We start from the raw sequence: 18,571 nt of genomic DNA on the forward strand, positions 1-18,571 counted from the left end.
CGGCCCACCGAGTCCGCACCGCCCAGCGATCCCCGCTCACTAACATTATCCTACACACACTAGGGACGACTTTACATTTATACCAAGCCAATTAACCTACAAATCTGTGCGTCTTTGGAGTGTGGGATGATACCGAAGATCTCAGAGAAAACCCATGCAGGTCACGGGGAGAACGTACAAACTCTGTACAGTGCAGCACCCGTAGTCAGGATGGAACCCGGGTGTTGTAAGGCAGTAGCTCTACTGCTGTGCCACCGAGCAGCTACAAATATGTCAATGTTTGTTGAGATCTGAATAGTGATACAAAATGCTGGAGTGACTCAGTGGGACAGGCAGCATCTCTGGAGAGAAGGAATGGGTGATGTTTCGGGTCTCAATCGACTCGACTGAACTGAACAGAGAATTCAGTCTGAAGAAGGGTCTCGACCCGAAACGTCACCCATTCCTTTCCTGTCTGACCTGCTGAGTTACTCCGGCTTTTTGCGTCTATCTTTGGACAAATATGTGAATTCAGTTCTCAAAGATGACTTTAAAAAATATCTGTGGCAGGGAATGAAATTAGACAATAGACAATAGACAATAAATGCAGGAGGAGGCCATTCGACCCTTCAGGCCAGCACCACCATAAACTGTGATCATGGCTGATCATCCACAATCAGTACCCCGTTCCTGCCTTCTCCCCCTATCCCTTGACTCCACTATCTTCAAGAGCTCTATCTAGCTCTCTCTTGAAAGCATCCAGAGAATTGGCCTCCACTGCCTTCTGAGGCAGAGAATTCCACAGATTCACTGGGTGAAAAAGTTCTTCACAGGAATTATAACCGTATACAGATAATGAAGCAATTGTTTGTGGTGATTATGTGCAAGTTAACATTGCTCCAATTCTTTTCAACGATAGATTACAAATGTCAGGCAACTCCGCGAGACCTTTGCACAATTCAAGGTTATTCTACAGTAAGTTTCGATGTATGTTCCTCATTTCCGAATAACTGCGTGCACGTTAAGTTTAATGGTTCCCTGCAAATAAAACACTCCCAGGAGGGAAGCAATGGAAAACCTCCAACAAATACACTGACGATAGGCACGGGATGCTGGAGTAACTCAGCGGGACAGGCAGTATCTCTGGAGAGAAGGAATGGGTGGCAATGTTTCTGGTCAAGACCCTTCTTCAGACTGGGAGTCAGGGGAGAGGAAGACGCAGAGATATGGAAGGGTAAAGTGTGAAAACAAGGCACCAAGGGAGACGTAGATTAAGGAAAATGTAGAATACAGATGCTCCTCGACTTACGATGTTTTGACTTACGATATTTCGACTTTACGATGATGCAAACGCTGGGCAACGGCAGCGAGCCGCAGCGAGCCCCCGGCCACGTGATCAGGTGTATTAAATGCGTTTTCGCCTTACGATATTTTCGGTTTACGATGGGTTTATCGGAAGGTGACCCCATTGTAAGTCGAGGAGCGCCTGTCGGTCATTGTTAGCGAGGGGAAGGTGACAACGTACACTCCGCGGATCAGATGAGGCGTGATTCAGCAACACTGGCACATTCAGCGCACTTGGCCATTAATTACCTGGAGGCCATTCAACACACAGTCAGAGTTAGAAGATGAGGGAACACAGCACAGCACAGGGACAGGCCCTTCGGCCCACAATGACTGTGCCAAACACCATCATGTCCCCCCCACACACCCATCCCCACCATCTCCCCCCATCCTCCATCTCCCCCCACTCCCTCCATCTCCCCTCACACCCCCCATCCCCCATCTCTCTCTGCACCCACCCCCATCTCCCCCCACACACCCACACACCCCACCACTATCCCTCCACACACCCATCCCCATCTCCCCTGCCCCCCATCTCTCCCCACACACCCATCCCCCATCTCTCTCTGCACCCACCCCCATCTCCCCCCACACACCCACACACTCCACCACTATCCCTCCACACACCCATCCCCATCTCCCCCTGCCCCCCATCTCTCCCCACACACCCATCCCCCATCTCTCTCTGCACCCACCCCCATCTCCCCCCACACACCCACACACCCCACCACTATCCCTCCACACACCCATCCCCATCTCCCCCTGCCCCCCATCTCTCCCCACACACCCATCCCCCATCTCTCTCTGCACCCACCCCCATCTCCCCCCACACACCCACACACCCCACCACTATCCCTCCACACACCCATCCCCATCTCCCCCTGCCCCCCATCTCTCCCCACTCCCCCCATCTCTCCCCACACACCCATCCCCCATCTCTCTCTGCACCCACCCCCATCTCCCCCCACACACGCACACACCCCACCACTATCCCTCCACACACCCATCCCCATCTCTCTCTGCACCCACCCCTATCTCCCCCACACACCCACCCCCATCTCCCCCCACACACCCATCCCCCATCTCCCCCTGCCCCCCCCCCCCATCTCCCCTTGCCCCCCCATTTCTCTCTGCACCCACCCCCATAAGCGGGAGAGTTGCTGCCAGAGACCCGGGTTCCATCCCGACTACGGGCGCTGCCTGTACGGAGTTTGTACGTTCTCCCCGTGACCGCGTGGGTTTTCTCCGAGATCTTCGGTTTCCTCCCACACTCCAAAGACGTACAGGTTTGCAGGTTAATTGGCTTGGTATAAATGTAATTTGTCCCTAGTGTGTGTAGGATAGCGTTAGTGTGCGGGGATCGCTGGTCGGCTTGGACTCGGTGGGCCGAAGGGCCTGTTACCGTGCTGAATCTCTAAACTAAACTAAAAACGACAAAAGATCTCTCCCCCTGCACCCACCCTGGGGTCCCTGCACCCACCCTGGGGTCCCTGCACCCACCCTGGGGTCCCTGCACCCACCCTGGGGTCCCTGCACCCACCCTGGGGTCCCTGCACCCACTGCTGTCTTTGTTTAAATACATCAGTGTCTTTCTCTACGTCTGCGGCTGACAATAGACAATAGACAATAGACAATAGACAATAGACGCAGTAGGAGGCCATTCGGCCCTTTGAGCCAGCACCGCCATTCAATGTGATCATGGCTGATCAGTCTCAATCAGTACCCCGTTCCTGCCTTCTCCCCGTACCCCCTGACTCCGCTATCCTTAAGAGCTCTATCTAGCTCTCTCTTGAATGCATTCAGAGAATTGGCCTCCACTGCCTTCTGAGGCAGAGAATTCCACAGATTTACAACTCTCTGACTGAAAAAGTTTTTCCTCATCTCAGTTCTAAATGGCCTACCCCTTATTCTTAAACTGTGGCCCCTGGTTCTGGACTCCCCCAACATTGGGAACATGTTTCCTGCCTCTAACGTGTCCAACCCCTTAATAATCTTATACGTTTCGATAAGATCCCCTCTCATCCTTCTAAATTCCAGTGTATTTAACCCTGCCACTATTTCCATCAGTACTTGTGCTGCCAACACTTCAGACGTCTGCAGATTGTTTCCCGTGTAGATGCAGCAGCCACATCTGCCTGACCACCCCTGCCTTTGTTCCCCCCGACCCTGTCTATTCTGTTCACCTTTCTGTACTTGCAGCTGTCTCTCACGCCTTTAAGACAGAGGTAGATAGATTCTTGATCAGCACGGGTGTCAGGGGCTATGGGGAGAAGGCAGGAGAATGGGGTTCGGAGGGAGAGATAGATTAGCCATGATTGAATGGCGGGGGAGACTTGATGGGCCGAATGGCCTATTTCCCTATCACTAATGACCTTATGACTCTCTTTGGCCAACATGAAACAAAATGTCTGGTCAGTAGTTTCCTCTCCTGTAAGGTAAACTCGTCTTCTTTAGTCTTTACATTTACTTTAGACTTTTGAGATACAGCTCGGAAACAGGCCCATCGGCCCACCGAGCCCATGCCGACAAGCAATCACCCTGTACACTCGCACCATCCCACACACTAGGGACTTTAGATTTTTTTTAGATTTAGAGATACAGCGCGGAAACAGGCCCTTCGGCCCACCGAGTCCGCGCCACCCAGCGATCCCCGCACACTAACACTATCCTACACACACTAGGGACAATTTTTACATTTACCCAGTCAATTAACCTACATACCTGTACGTCTTTGGAGTGTGGGAGGAAACCGGAGCACCCGGAGAAAACTAACGCAGGTCACGGGGAGAACGTACAAACTCCGTACAGACGGCGCCCGTAGTCAGGATCGAACCCGAGTCTCCGGTGCTGCATTCGCTGTAAGGCAGCAACTCTACCGCTGCGCCACCGTGACCGCCCGTACAATTTACAATTTTACAGAAGCCAATTAACCTACAAACCTGCACAGCTTTGGAGTGTTGGAGGAAACCGGATCACCCGGAGAAAATGCGGACACGGGGAGAATGTACAAACTCCGTAGAGACATCACCCGTAGTCAGGATCGAACCCGGGTCTCTGGCGCTGTGAGGCAGCAACTCTACCGCTGCGCCACCGTGCCGCCCGTTTTCTTTTTTTTGCTGAAATATGTTCTTTTAGTTTCACCATTGCGATAAGGAACAAGTAGCAAAAGAAGAGTCTCGAACCGAAACGTCACCCATTCCCTCTCTCCCAGATGCTGCCTGACCCGCTGAGTTACTCCAGCATTTTGTGATACCTTCGAAATATCAAAAGAAGGTGCATGAAGAAATTAACCTTGCGTGTAACATGATGTGGGACAGTGAATGTTTTCATAATTCCCAACAAATTTCAGTTCATAGAAACATAGAAACATAGAAAATAGGTGCAGGAGTAGGCCATTCAGCCCTTCGAGCCTGCACTGCCATTCAATATGATCATGGCTGATCATCCAGCTCAGTAACCTGTACCTGCCTTCTCGCCATACCCCCTGATCCCTTTAGCCATAAGAGCCACATCTAACTCCCTCTTAAATATAGCCAATGAACTGGCCTCAACTACCTTCTGCGGCAGAGAATTCCACAGACTCACCACTCTCTGTGTGAAGAAATGTTTTCTGATCTCGGTCCTAAAAGACTTCCCCCTTATCCTTAAGCTGTGACCACTGGTTCTGGACTTCCCCAACATCAGGAACAATCTTCCCGCATCCAGCCTCTCCAACCCCTTAAGAATTTATATGTTTCAATAAGATCCCCCCTCAGTCTTCTAAATTCCAGCGAGTATAAGCCCAGTCTATCCAGTCTTTCTTCATATGAAAGTCCTGCCATCCCAGGGATCAATCTGGTGAACCTTCTCTGTACTCCCTCTAAGGCTAGAATGTCTTTCCTCAGATTAGGAGACCAAAACTGTACACAGTACTCCAGGTGCGGTCTCACCAAGGCCCTATACAACTGCAGCAGAACCTCCCTGCTCCTATACTCAAATCCTCTTGCTATGAATGCTAACATACCATTCGTTGTCAAAATAACAACCTTTCTCTTTGTTACTCAAAGGCAACAGGAACAGGAAATAGAGGCATCGTTGAGGATGAAATACATCCTTATTGATAAAGTGAATAGAGAAACCAGCTACACGGCTGACCCGGTGAGTGTGCACAGTCCTAAGAGATAACGTTACAATAGACAATAGGTGCAGGAGGAGGCCATTCGGCCCTTCGAGCCAGCACCGCCATTCAATGTGATCATGGCTGATCATTCTCAATCAGTACCCCGTTCCTGCCTTCTCGCCATACCCCCTGACTCCGCTATCCTTAAGAGCTCTATCTAGCTCTCTCTTGAATGCATTCAGAGAATTGGCCTCCACTGCCATCTGAGGCAGAGAATTCCACAGATTTACAACTCTCTGACTGAAAACGTTTCTCCTCATATCCGTTCTAAATGGCCTACCCCTTATTCTCAAACTATGGCCTCTGGTTCTGGACTCCCCCAACATTGGGAACATGTTTCCTGCCTCTAACGTGTCCAACCCCTTAATAATCTTATATGTTTCAATAAGATCCCCTCTCATCCTTCTAAATTCCAGTGTATACAAGCCTAGTCGCTCCAGTCTTTCAACATACGACAGTCCCGCCATTCCGGGAATTAACCTAGTAAACCTACGCTGCACGCCCTTAATAGCAAGAATATCCTTCCTCAAATTTGGAGATCAAAACTGCACACAGTACTCCAGGTGCGGTCTCACTAGGGCCCTGTACAACTGCAGAAGTTGCAGTTATTGACAGAGATAGCTTTCGGCTTGCTATCCTAAATATTATCACAAAAAAAACCACTTCAATGTTAAGATTCAATGATTGAATAATACCTTCTCTTGGTCCGCTTGGGCGTCTGTGATCTCCCGGTTGCCAAACACTTTAATTCCCCTTCTCATTCCCACACTGACCTTTCTGGCCTTGGCCTCCTCCATTATCAGAGTGAGGCCCAGCGCAAATTGGAGGAACAGCATCTCATATTTCGCTTGGGCAGCTTAAAACCAAGTGGTATGAATATTGAATTCTCTAAGTTCAAGTAACCCTTGCATCCTCTCTCTCTCTCTCTCTCTCTCTCTCTCTCTCTCTCTCTCTCTCTCTCTCTCTCTCTCTCTCTCTCTCTCTCTCTCTCTCTCTCTCTCTCTCTCTCTCTCTCTCTCTCTCTCTCTCTCTCTCTCTCTCTCTCTCTCTCTCTCTCTCTCTCTCTCTCCTCTCTCTCTCTCTCTCTCTCTCTCTCTCTCTCTCTCTCTCTCTCTCTCTCTCTCTCTCTCTCTCTCTCTCTCTCTCTCTCTCTCTCTCTCTCTCTCTCTCGCTCTCTCTCTCTCTCTCTCTCTCTCTCTCTCTCTCTCCACCCTAGTCATTGTACAGTTTCAATGTCGTCCTGTTGAGTTTCATTGTCTGTAACTCGTTTTCACCTAGCCCACAGCTAACATTGGCCAGTTTCCTTTATTATCATTTCTTCATTGCGTATCTTTCATTCGTTTGTTCCTTTTCTCTCTATGTCACCGTCTATACCTCTCGTTTCCCTCTCCCCTCAGTCTGAAGAAGGGTCTCGACACGGAAACGTCACCAATTCCTTCTCTCCAGAGATGCTGTCTGACCCGCTGAGTTACTCCAGCTTTTTGTGTCTATCTACGGTTTAAATCAGCACCTGCAGTTCCTTCCTCTACATACTTTGTTGTCACATGTACCGAGGTGCAGTGAACTTCTCTGTTTTGCGTACAATACACAAAGTACGCGAAGAGTTGCCACGTTTCTGGCCGTCAAAGTCAGAAAAGTACTCATTATCAACGTCCCCCTTGCCCCGGCCGAGGTACTGAGGGAGAGTGAAAAGCTTTTTTGTTTTGTGCTATTCAAATCAGCGGAAGACTATACATGATTACAATCAAGCCGTCCAGAGTGTGCAGATACAGGATAAAGGGAACAACGTTTAATGCAAGATAAAGTACAGTAGAGTCCAGTTGTAGATAGTCCAAGGGTCTCCAATGAGGTAGATGGTAAGTCAGGACCGCTCTCTAGTTGGTGATAAGACGGTCCAGTTGCCTGATAACAGCTGGGAAGAAACTGCCCCCTGAATCTGGAGGTGTGCGTTTTCACACTTCTGTACCTTTTGCCTGTTGGGTGAGGGGAGAAGAGGGAGTGACCGAGCGAGGTTGGACTAGATGATGCTGCTGGCCTTGCCGAGGCAGTGTGAGGTGTAGATGGAGTCAGTGGAAGGGAGGCTGGTTTGTGTGAGGCTCTGCGCCGCGTCCACAACTCTCTGCGATTCCTTGCGGTCTTGGATGGAGTTGTTCCCAAACCAAGCTGTGATGGATGCATGTGATGTTCCCAATGTTGGGGGAGTCCAGAACAAGGGGCCACAGTTTAAGAATAAGGGGTAGGCCATTTAGAACTGAGATGAGGAAAAACTTTTTCAGTCAGAGAGTTGTGAATCTGTGGAATTCTCTGCCTCAGAAGGCAGTGGAGGCCAATTTTCTAAATGCATTCAAGAGTAGAGCTAGATAGAGCTCTTAAGGATAGCGGAGTCAGGGGGTATGGGGAGAAGGCAGGAACGGGGGTACTGATTGAGAATGATCAGCCATGATCACATTGAATGGCAGTGCTGGCTCGAAGGGCCAAATGGCCTCCTCCTGCACCTATTGTCTATTGTCTATTGATAAAACACTTTCTGTGACGCATCTGTAGAAGTTGGTGAGAGTTGTTGGGGACTCGCTGAACTTTCTCAGGGAGTAGAGGGGTTGGTGTGCCTTCTTTGGCTGTTGCTTCAATATGGGCGGTCCAGGACTCAAGCTCCATCATATGATTGTGCAATTATAACCAACCCCACGATTTCTGTGTGCGTTTTCACACTTCTGTGCTTCTTGCCTGATGGGAGAGGGGAGAAGAGGGAGTGGCCGGGGTAGAGAGCAGATGCTCACGAGCAATCCTCAGACTCTGCTGACGAGGAACATTTTACAATGGGCTAAGCATCTGTTGAGCATTACCGTTTTTATGATAGTCTGGCCAATTTTTTGTTTAATATCTTGTCATCTGGTGCTCACAGATGGGACTTTTGAATTCTGAAGAATCGCAAGTCGGAGAACTTATGGGGGAAGGGTTTGGAATTGGACTGGCTCCCACATCCGCTAAAGCCAAACGATTGAAAATTAAACGGAGCAAAGATGTAACAGGGTGAGTAGCAATCAGTGCGTGTTACATTTAACATCGTGTCTGTCATCATGTTGCAGTCAAAATCAGTTTTAGATGAGTTTAATCCACCGGGTGGCGCCGTCAGCGATGGCAGCCTCGCCAATGATCTGTCTGGCTTTTCGACTTTTTGTTATTTTAGCGAGTTTTAAAAGTTTGTGTAATTGTTCTCTGTTTTTTTTTTGTGCGGAATGGGTGTGGGGGGGGGGGGGGTGGGGGTCGGGGAAACTTTTTTTTCAATCTCTTACCTTGCCGGAGATGCAATTGTTTTCTGGATCGTATCTCCGGTCGCTCTGCGTCCTAACATCGTGGAGCTGGCGGCCTTGCTCGAGACTGACTTGAGCCCCACCGCGGGGCCGTGGACTTACCATCGGAGCCTGCGATCCCTCGCCTGGGATCGGCGCTCCAACCGCTGCCTGTGGATTTCAACATCGAGGAGCCCGCAGTCTCAGGAAGAGACTGATGTCGGGAAGCTCCGCAGAAGGTTCGACTAGCCCCGACCCGGGTTCCGATCGCCCAGCGCTGAGATCCCTCCCCCCCCCCCCCCCCCATATGCAGGAGCTTGATCGCCCTGACATGAGGACGCGACCGCCAGCTACGGGAGCCAAGATCGCCCCGTCAACGGAAGGCTCGAGGCCCCCGACCGCTGGAGGACAAATAAGGGAAGAGATTGAGCTTTTTTTCGCCTTCCATCACAGTGAGGAATGTGGAGGAGTCACTGTGGTGGATGTTCATGTTAAAACGTATATTGTGAGCCCTGTTGCTTTTTATTGGTATGACTGTATGGCAAATGAAGTTCCTCGTATGTTGCAAAACATACTTGGCCAATAAATTATGATTATGATTGTGATTGTTGGTGTGGCATGGAAACAGGTCCTCAGCCCGAACAAATCCACATGGACCACCGATCACCTGCTCACACTAGTTCTGTGTCACATCCATTCTACACACTATTGGCATTTCACAGAGGTCATTGAACCTACAAACCCACTCGCCTTTGGGATGTGTGAGGAACTCGGAGAACCCAGAGGAAACCCATGCTGGCACAGGTAGAAGTTGCGATCTCCGCACAGCACCCAAGTTCAGGATTGAACCAGGGTCTCCAGCATCTAGGCTTCCCAACACATGAGAATCATCGAGCTGGGCAGCACAGAAACAGGCCCAGCCGCCCATCCTGTCCACGCCAACCAAGTCAGCGTACTGGGTTAGTCCTGGTTCCTTACATTTGGTCCACAGCCCTCTGAACCCTTAGTATCTGTAGCGGCCAGCTTCTCGTCTATCAATTAGCTCCCAAGCTGCTACTTGCATAAACCGGGTGAGTGATAAGCGAAATGACTCGAACAAATAATAACAGAGATCCTCCTCGACATTTGATAGTTAGTCTTCTTTATTTGAAGGTGCAATAAACATATTGGCATATTTCTTGTCATCGACTGGTTATTAATTTGCAAGATAAAATTCCATATCTTACCACAGTCTATGCGATCGATACAGGTTGCCAGATATAACTTCGACACAGTTAATATTAATCTTCCTGTTAATAAAACAGGCGATTACATCTTGGCTCATATCTATTGGCGGAGCCTCTGGCTGACCCTCTGTCAGCACCTCCTTGGCTCACACACACACACACTCTCCGGCAGCACGTACCCAACAGCCCCGCACTCTAGCTCCGCCCAGCCCTTACGTAAACATTGCATTAACTCTATAGTGTCCAGACTACAGCAGGATACAAGATGATAATATTAATAAGCAAAAATAACTAATAACTGCAAAATGGCTCCTACAGTATCCATGTATACAATGATCAGCCAAAACATTATGACCACTGACATAATGGCGAAGTGAATAACATTGGTTATCTTGTTACAATGGCACCTGTCAAGGGGTGGGATATATTAGGCAGCAAGTGAACAGTCAGTTCTTGAAGTTGATGTGTTGGATGCAGGAGAAATGGGCAGGAGTAAAGACCTGAGTGACTTTGACAAGGGCCAAATTGTTATGGCCAGACGACTGTGTCAGAGCATCTCTGAAACGGCAAGGCTTGTGGGGTGCTCCCGATCAGCAGTGGTGAGTACCAACCGACAGTGGTCCGAGGAGGGACAAACCACAAACCGGCGACAGACAGGGTGTTGGGCGCCCAAGGCTCATCGATGCGCGAGGGCAACGAAGGCTATCCCGTCTGGTCCGAACCGACAGAAGGTCGACTGTGGCACAAGTCACAGAAAATGATAATGGTGGTCACGGGAGGAATGTGTCACAATACACAGTGCATCGCACCCTGCTGCGTATGGGGCTGCACACGGAGGACCAACAGCATATTAGGCAGGTGGGCATAATGTTTTGGCTCATCAGGTCATAATGTTTTGGCTGATCAGTGTATATCCAAATGTCTGTTAATCCTATGCTCCCCTTAATATCAAACAAACTGCCCCTTAATATCAGATTCCTGTGAACATAGCCCTAGTCTGGATAATCCCCCCAGATATTGTCTGTGTTAATCTATTCTGTACTTCATCCAGGCTGGAGCACTATTCCTAAAGGATGCTGCACTGGAGTGAACTAAAAAAGAATTTAAAACCGAGATGAGAAAAAAAAATTCACCCAGAGAGTTGTGAATTTATGGAATTCTCTGCCACAGAGGGCAGTGGAAGCCAAATCACTGGATGGATTTAAAAGAGAGTTAGATAGAGCTCTAGGGGCTAGTTGAATCAAGGGATATGGGGAGAAGGCAGGCACGGGTTACTGATTGTGGATGATCAGCCATGATCACAATGAATGGCGGTGCTGGCTCGAAGGGCCGAATGGCCTCCCTCTGCACCTATTGTCTATGTTTTTATGTTTTTACATAGCATGTTGCTAGACCCTTGTGCAATACAGATATAAAAGTCAGCATTGCAATAGTTTATCCGCATTATTTAGACTGGATAGCACGCCTCAAAAGGGCGGTCACGGTGGCGCAGCGGTAGAGTCTGCCTTGTTGAAGGTACACAACGACCTGCTTCTCGCCATCGACACCGGCGACTGTGCAATCCTGCTCCTTCTCGACCTCAGCGCAGCGTTCGATACAGTGGACCACACCATCCTTATTGACCGTCTCCGGTACACGGTTGGCATTGATGGCACTGCCCTGAGCTGGTTCGCTTCGTACCTCAAAGATAGGAGTTTCGCCATCAACATAGGCAGTTATTCCTCTGCTCCAGCTAGCCTCTCCTGCGGAGTTCCACAAGGCTCCATCCTAGGCCCCATTCTCTTCTCTCTATACATGCTCCCCCTTGGCCAAATCATTCAAAGGCACGGCATTTCTTTCCACTGCTATGCCGATGACACTCAGCTTTACCTCCCCCTGAAACCCAACAACCAGTCAAATTTAAACAGCCTCTTTCTTACACTGCCTTGAGGACATAAAATGTTGGATGGCACAGAACTTCCTCCAATTACATGAGAGCAAGTCTGAGGTCATCCTATTCGGCCCCCCCGACTCCATCAAATCGATAACAGGCAGTCTTGGAAGTCTATCCTGCCTAGTCAAACCACATGTCAAAAACCTCAGCATGATATTTGACTCTGCATTAAAATTTGATAAGCAAGTCAACGCTGTGGTAAAAGCCAGCTTCTTCCAACTTCGAACCATAGCTAAAATCAAACCTTTCCTCCAATTCGACGACACAGAAAAAATCATTCACGCTTTCATTTCCTCCCGCCTAGACTACTGCAACTCCCTATACACTGGGATCAGCCAATCTTCCCTGTCCCGCCTGCAACTGGTCCAAAACGCCGCAGCGAGACTCCTGATGGGTACCTGTAAAAGGGACCACATCACCCCGATTCTGGCCTCTCTCCACTGGCTCCCTGTACGGTACAGAATCAACTTCAAGCTCCTCCTATTCACGTATAAAGCCCTAAATGGACATTCCCCCCCCTACATCAAAAATCTTCTAACCCCCCTCTCTAACTCCAGGTCCCTCAGGTCGGCCGACTTGGGGCTACTCACTATCCCGCGGTCTAGGCTTAAGCTCAGGGGTGACCGCGCTTTTGCAGTTGCAGCTCCTAGACTGTGGAACAGCATCCCTCTCCCCATCAGAACTGCCCCCTCCATCGACTCCTTTAAGTCCAGGCTCAAAACCTATTTCTACTCCCTAGCGTTTGAGGCTCATTGAGGAGGCGCTGTGAACTGTTTGTGTGCTACTGTATGTTTCATTTTTTTTCCTTAGTACCTAATCAGATGTACAGCACTTTGGTCAACGTGGGTTGTTTTTAAATGTGCTATACAAATAAAATTGACTTGACTTGACTTGACTAGAGTTGCTGCCTTACAGCCAATGCAGCACTGGACACTCGGGTTCGATCCCGACTACGGGCGCTGTCTGTACGGAGTTTGTACATTCCCCCCGTTACCTGCGTGTGTTTTCTCCGAGATCTTCGGTTTTCTTCGGTTTTCTTCCACACTCCAAATAAGTACAGATTTGTAGGTTAATCGGCTTGTTATAAATGTAAATTGTCCCTAGTGTGTGTAGGGTACCGTTAATGTGCAGGGATCGCTGGTCAGCGCGGATTCAGTGGGCTGAAGGGCCTGTCTCCGCGCTGTGTCACTAAAAAAAAGGGGGAAAAAAGCTTTTCATTGTACCTCAGTAAACAGTAGACAATAGACAATAGACAACAGGCAATAGGTGCAGGAGGAGGCCATTCAGCCCTTCGAGCCAGCACCGCCATTCAATGTGATCATGGCTGATCATTCACAATCAGTACCCCGTTCCTGCCTTCTCCCCATACCCCCTGACTCCGCTATCCTTAAGAGCTCTATCTAGCTCTCTCTTGAATGCATTCAGAGAATTGGCCTCCACTGCCTTCTGAGGCAGAGAATTCCACAGATTTACAACTCTCTGACTGAAAAAGTTTTTCCTCATCTCAGTTCTAAATGGCCTACCCCTTATTCTTAAACTGTGGCCCCTGGTTCTGGACTCCCCCAACATTGGGAACATGTTTCCTGCCTCTAACGTATCCAACCCCTTAATAATCTTATATGTTGCAATAAGATCCCCTCTCATCCTTCTAAATTCCAGTGTATACAAGCCTAGTCTCTCCAGTCTTTCAACATATGACTGTCCCGCCATTCCGGGAATTAACCTAGTATACCGACACTGCACGCCCTCAATAGCAAGAATATTTGGAGACCAAAACTGCACACAGTACTCCAGGTGCTGTCTCACTAGGGCCCTGTACAACTGCAGAAGGACCTCTTTGCTCCTATACTTAACTCCTCTTGTTATGAAGGCCAACATTCCATTGGCTTTCTTCACTGCCTGCTGTACCTGCATGTGACAATAAACTAAAGCACAGCATCGAAGCAGGCCCTTCGGCCGCCCGGGTCCACGCCGACCATCGGTCACCCGTTGACACTAGTTCGCGGTTACCCCACTTTCCCATCCACTCCCTACGTACTAGAGTACTGTACAGAGGGCCGGTCAACCTACAAACACGCACATCCTTGGGATGTGGGAGGAAACAGGAGCACCCGGAGAAAACACACCTGGCCACAAGGAGATGGGCTCAAAAAGCTGCAGTAACTCAGAGGGACAGGCAGCATCACTGGAGAGAAGGAATGGGCGATGTTTCAGGTCGACTACCCTTCTTCAGATTGGTTAGGGATGAAGGGAAACGGGAGATATGGACGATGATGTGGAGAGATAAAGAACAATGAATGAAAGATATGCCATAAAAGTTACGATGATAATGGAAACTGGCTATTGTTAGCTGTTTGTAGGGTGAAAATGAGAAGCACAGGGAGAACGTGCAAACTCCACACAGACAGCACCCGAGCTCAGGATCAACCCCAGGTCTCTGGGGCTGTGTGGCGACAGCTCTACCATCTGTGCCACCATGCCACCCTTCTCTACATTATGCGCCTAATGTACATGGACCTGGAAGACATTGTTTTAATAAACAATAGACAATAGGTGCAGGAGGAGGCCATTCGGCCCTTCGAGCCAGCTGCGCCATTCACTGTGATCATGGCTGATCATCCACAATCCGTACTGTGTTCCTGCCTTCTCCCCATACCCCTTGACTCCGCTATCTTTAAGAGCTCTATCAAGCTCTCTCTTAAATGCATTCAGAGAATTGGCCTCCACTGCCTTCTGAGGCAGAGAATTCCACAAATTCACAACTCTCCAAGTCTCTCCTTTCAGCTCGTTCCATACACCAACCGCCCTCTCTGTGAAAAAGTTACATAAGGTCATAAGTGACAGGAGCAGAATTAGGCCATTTTACTCTCTCTACACCAACGACCACCTCCACAGACTCCTCTGTCAAGCTCCTCAAGTTTGCGGATGACACTATCCTGATTGGACTGATCCAGGATGGGGAGGAATCTGCCTACAGTGGGGAAGTGACACAGCTGGCATCCTGGTGCCATCGCAACAACCTGGAGCTCAATGCTCTCAAGACAGTGGAACTAATTGTAGATTTTCGAAGAGATCCCCCTCCCCTCCCCCCACTCACCATCAACAACACCACAGTCACATCTGTGGAGTCATTTAAGTTCCTTGGAACCATCATCTCCAGGGACCTTAAATGGGGGGGCCACCATCGACTCCACAGTCAAAAAGACCCAACAGAGGATGTACTTCCTGCGGCAACTGAAGAAACACAATCTGCCACAGGCAATGATGGTCCAATTCTATACTGCTATCATTGAGTCCGTCCTCACCTTCTCCATCATGGTCTGGTTTGGCTCAGCCACCAAGCACGACATCCGGAGGCTGCAACGGATCGTTCACACAGCTGAGAAGGTTGTTGGCTGCAACCTTCCCCCCATTGACGAACTGTACACTGCAAGGGCCAGGAAGCGAGCGGGCAAGATCATCTCTGACCCCTCTCACCCTGGCCACAAACTCTTCGAAGCACTTCCCTCTGGAAGGCGACTCCGGACTGTTAAAGCAGCCACAGCCAGACATAAAAATCGCTTTTTTCCCTCGAGTGATAGTTCTACTCGATAACCAAAGTCTCTTTTTTGCTCTGGTTTATTTTCACCCACATGTTTAGACCGTAATGTTGTATCCTTATTGTTTTGATGTGGTTTATGCTTTATTCTTAATTGTTAATTGTGTGTTTGTGTTGTCATTTGTGAGCGGAGCACCAAGGCACATTCCTTGTATGTGCACATACTTGGCCAATAAACTTATTCATTCATTTATTCATTCATTCATTAATCATCTACTCCGCCATTCAACCATGGCTGATCTATCTTTCCCTCCTCGCCCCATTGTCCTGCCTTCTCCCCTTAACCCTAGACACCCGTACTAATCAAGAGCCTATCTATCTCAGACAATAGACAATAGACAATAGGTGTAGGAGGAGGCCATTCGGCCCTTCGAGCCAGCACCGCCATTCAATGTGATCATGGCTGATCATTCTCAATCAGTACCCCGTTCCTGCCTTCTCCCCATACCCTCTGACTCCACTATCCTTAAGAGCTCTATCTAGCTCTCTCTTGAATGCATTCAGAGAATTGGCCTCCACTGCCTTCTGAGGCAGAGAATTACACAGATTTACAACTCTCTGACTGAAAATGTTTTTCCTCATCTCCGTTCTAAATGGCCTACCCCTTATTCTTAAACTGTGGCCCCTTGTTCTGGATTCCCCCAATATTGGGAACATGTTTCCTGCCTCTAATGTGTCCAACCCCTTAATAATCTTATACGTTTCGATAAGATCCCCTCTCATCCTTCTAAATTCCAGTGTATACAAGCCTAGTCGCTCCAGCCTTTCAACATATGACAGTCCCACCATTCCGGGAATTAACCTAGTAAACCTACGCTGCATGCCCTCAATAGCAAGAATGTTCTTCCTCAAACTTGGAGACCAAAACTGCACACAGTACTCCAGGTGCGGTCTCACTAGGGCCCTGTACAACTGCAGAAGGACCTCTTTGCTCCTATACTCAACTCCTCTTGTCATGAAGGCCAACATGCCATTGGCTTTCTTCACTGCCTGCTGTACCTCCATGTTCTCCGGAGATGCTGCCTGGCCCGCTGATTTACTCCAGCACTTTGTCTTTTTTTGTCAACCAGTCACTGCGGGTTGGTGTTCAGCGTTCACTAATCCCTCCTGCTCTGTGTTTCCTTTAGCTTGACCAAGAAGGACCGTGCTTTAGGTTCAGGTAAAGATGCTGAGATGGCACAGCAACTAAAAGATTCTGCACATGATGTTTCTCCAAAACCGGCAGAGTCGAGAGTGATCATGGTGCACTCGGAGATGGTTGTCAAAATGGAGGAGACCAGAACGAAGTAAATACAATTTAAGACTGGTGTATAAAGTTATGAGAGGGATCGATCGGCCAAACCTAGCGAGTCTCTTGCCCAGAGGAAGAGAACTGAGAATAGGAGAATGGCTTAACATATGATGAGCGTTTGACGTTACTATAGACAATAGGTGCAGGAGTAGGCCATTCGGCCCTTCGAGAATATACTGGGTCTATACGCACTGGAGATTGGAAGGATGAGGGGGGGACCTCATTGAAACTTACTGAATAGTGAAAGGCCTGGATAGAGTGGATGTGGAGAGGATGTTTCCACTAGTGGGAGAGTCCAGGACCAGAGGTCATACAATAGCCTCAGAATTAAAGGGCGTTCCTTTAGGAAGGAGATGAGGAGGAATTTCTTTAGTCAAAGGGTGGTGAATCTGTGGAATTCTTTGCCACAGAAGGCTGGGCAGGCTGTCAATAGATATTTCTAAGGCAGAGATAGATAAATTCTTGATTAGTGCGGATGTTACAGGGGTTACAGGGAGAAAGCAGGAGAATGGAGTTAGGAGGGAGAGATAGATCATCCATGATTGAATGGAGCAGATCTGATGGGCCGAATGGCGTTATCACCTTATGAAGCAGAGGACATAGGTTTAAGGTGAGGGGAGGGGGAATTTAATAGGAACCTGAGGGGTAACATTTTCACACAAGGTGGGTGTATATGAACGAGCTGCTGAGGGAGGTAGTTGAGGCAGGTATTATTGCAACGTTTAAGAAACAGTTATGCAGGTACATGGATAGGATAGGTTTAGAGGGATATGGGCCAAATGCAGGCAGTTGGGACTAGTATAGGTGGGACATTGGTCGATGTGGGCAAGTTGGACCGAAGGGCCTGTCTCCATGCTGTAAGGAAGGGCTGGGAGCAAAATCTCAAGAGATTCCTTTTCTATTCATTACCGGCATTAAAATGGCAATGTGTGTCACCCTAATTTGGCTTGGTTACATTGTAAATTGTCCCTGGTGTGTGTAAGGTAGTGTTAGTGAGCGGGGATCGCTGGTCGGCGCCGGCTCGGTGGGCCGATGGGCCTGTTTCCGCGCTGTGTCTCTAAACTAAACTAATCTAAGTAAGGACAGAATTTCTGGAGATGGGGAAAGCAAAATGTAGCAAAGCTAAGGACAAATAATAGATCGCAGAGAGAGTTTTAATACAGCAAGAGTTTGTTCTTTGCTCTGGTTTACCTTCTGATTTTGTTTTGTTTTTTCATTTCTGTGGCCCAGTACTCCTCCAGCAAAGTCGGAGATATTTAGCATGTTCAAAGCAGAGAAAGGGTCCGAGATTAATCGTATCCTGATTGAGAACAAACATATTCTCATTGAGAAGAGAACAAGCATGAAGGAGTTGACGGACCGCATCAACAACGTCAAGGAAGAGATTGACATCGCCAATCGCTCACTCAACATCAAGAAACGGGAGCGACAGGTTCAAGGTAACGTCGTGAGGACAGCACGCAGACTCTCCGAAGCACAGACCTGGTTGAATTACACACTCTGTGAAGAGCTAGCCGTTGGGAAAAGCCTGGGTAGCGTGAGTGAGTGGGAGAGTCTAGGACCAGAGGGCACAGCCTCAGATTAAAGGAACGTTCTTTTAGATAGGAGATGAGGAGGAATTTCTTTAGTCAGAGGGAAGTGAATCTGTGGAATTCATTGCCACAGAAGGCTGTGGTTGCCAAGTCACTGGATATTATTTGTGTGGGAAAGAACTGCAGATGCTGGTTTAAATCGAAGGTGGACGTGTTCGA

At 48.8% G+C, this 18,571-nt stretch overlaps 2 protein-coding genes across 3 annotated transcripts in view; one reads left to right on the forward strand and one right to left on the reverse strand.

Moving 5' to 3' along the window:
* Window positions 1–18,571, reverse strand: part of LOC144593236 (D-serine dehydratase) — a 555,040-nt gene that overhangs the window by 271,621 nt on the left and 264,848 nt on the right. The gene's annotated exons all lie outside the window — the stretch shown is intronic.
* kif9 (kinesin family member 9) overlaps window positions 1–18,571 on the forward strand; it is an 85,995-nt gene that overhangs the window by 50,701 nt on the left and 16,723 nt on the right. Inside the window, exons 13-17 of the mRNA XM_078398344.1 lie at window positions 899–954; window positions 5,370–5,460; window positions 8,385–8,512; window positions 16,657–16,815; window positions 18,051–18,259. Of these exons, the coding sequence (XP_078254470.1) occupies window positions 899–954; window positions 5,370–5,460; window positions 8,385–8,512; window positions 16,657–16,815; window positions 18,051–18,259 (643 nt within the window). The remainder of the gene's footprint in view (window positions 1–898; window positions 955–5,369; window positions 5,461–8,384; window positions 8,513–16,656; window positions 16,816–18,050; window positions 18,260–18,571) is intronic.

The sequence above is a fragment of the Rhinoraja longicauda genome, chromosome 4, assembly GCF_053455715.1.
Source record: "Rhinoraja longicauda isolate Sanriku21f chromosome 4, sRhiLon1.1, whole genome shotgun sequence".
Lineage (NCBI taxonomy): Eukaryota > Metazoa > Chordata > Chondrichthyes > Rajiformes > Arhynchobatidae > Rhinoraja > Rhinoraja longicauda.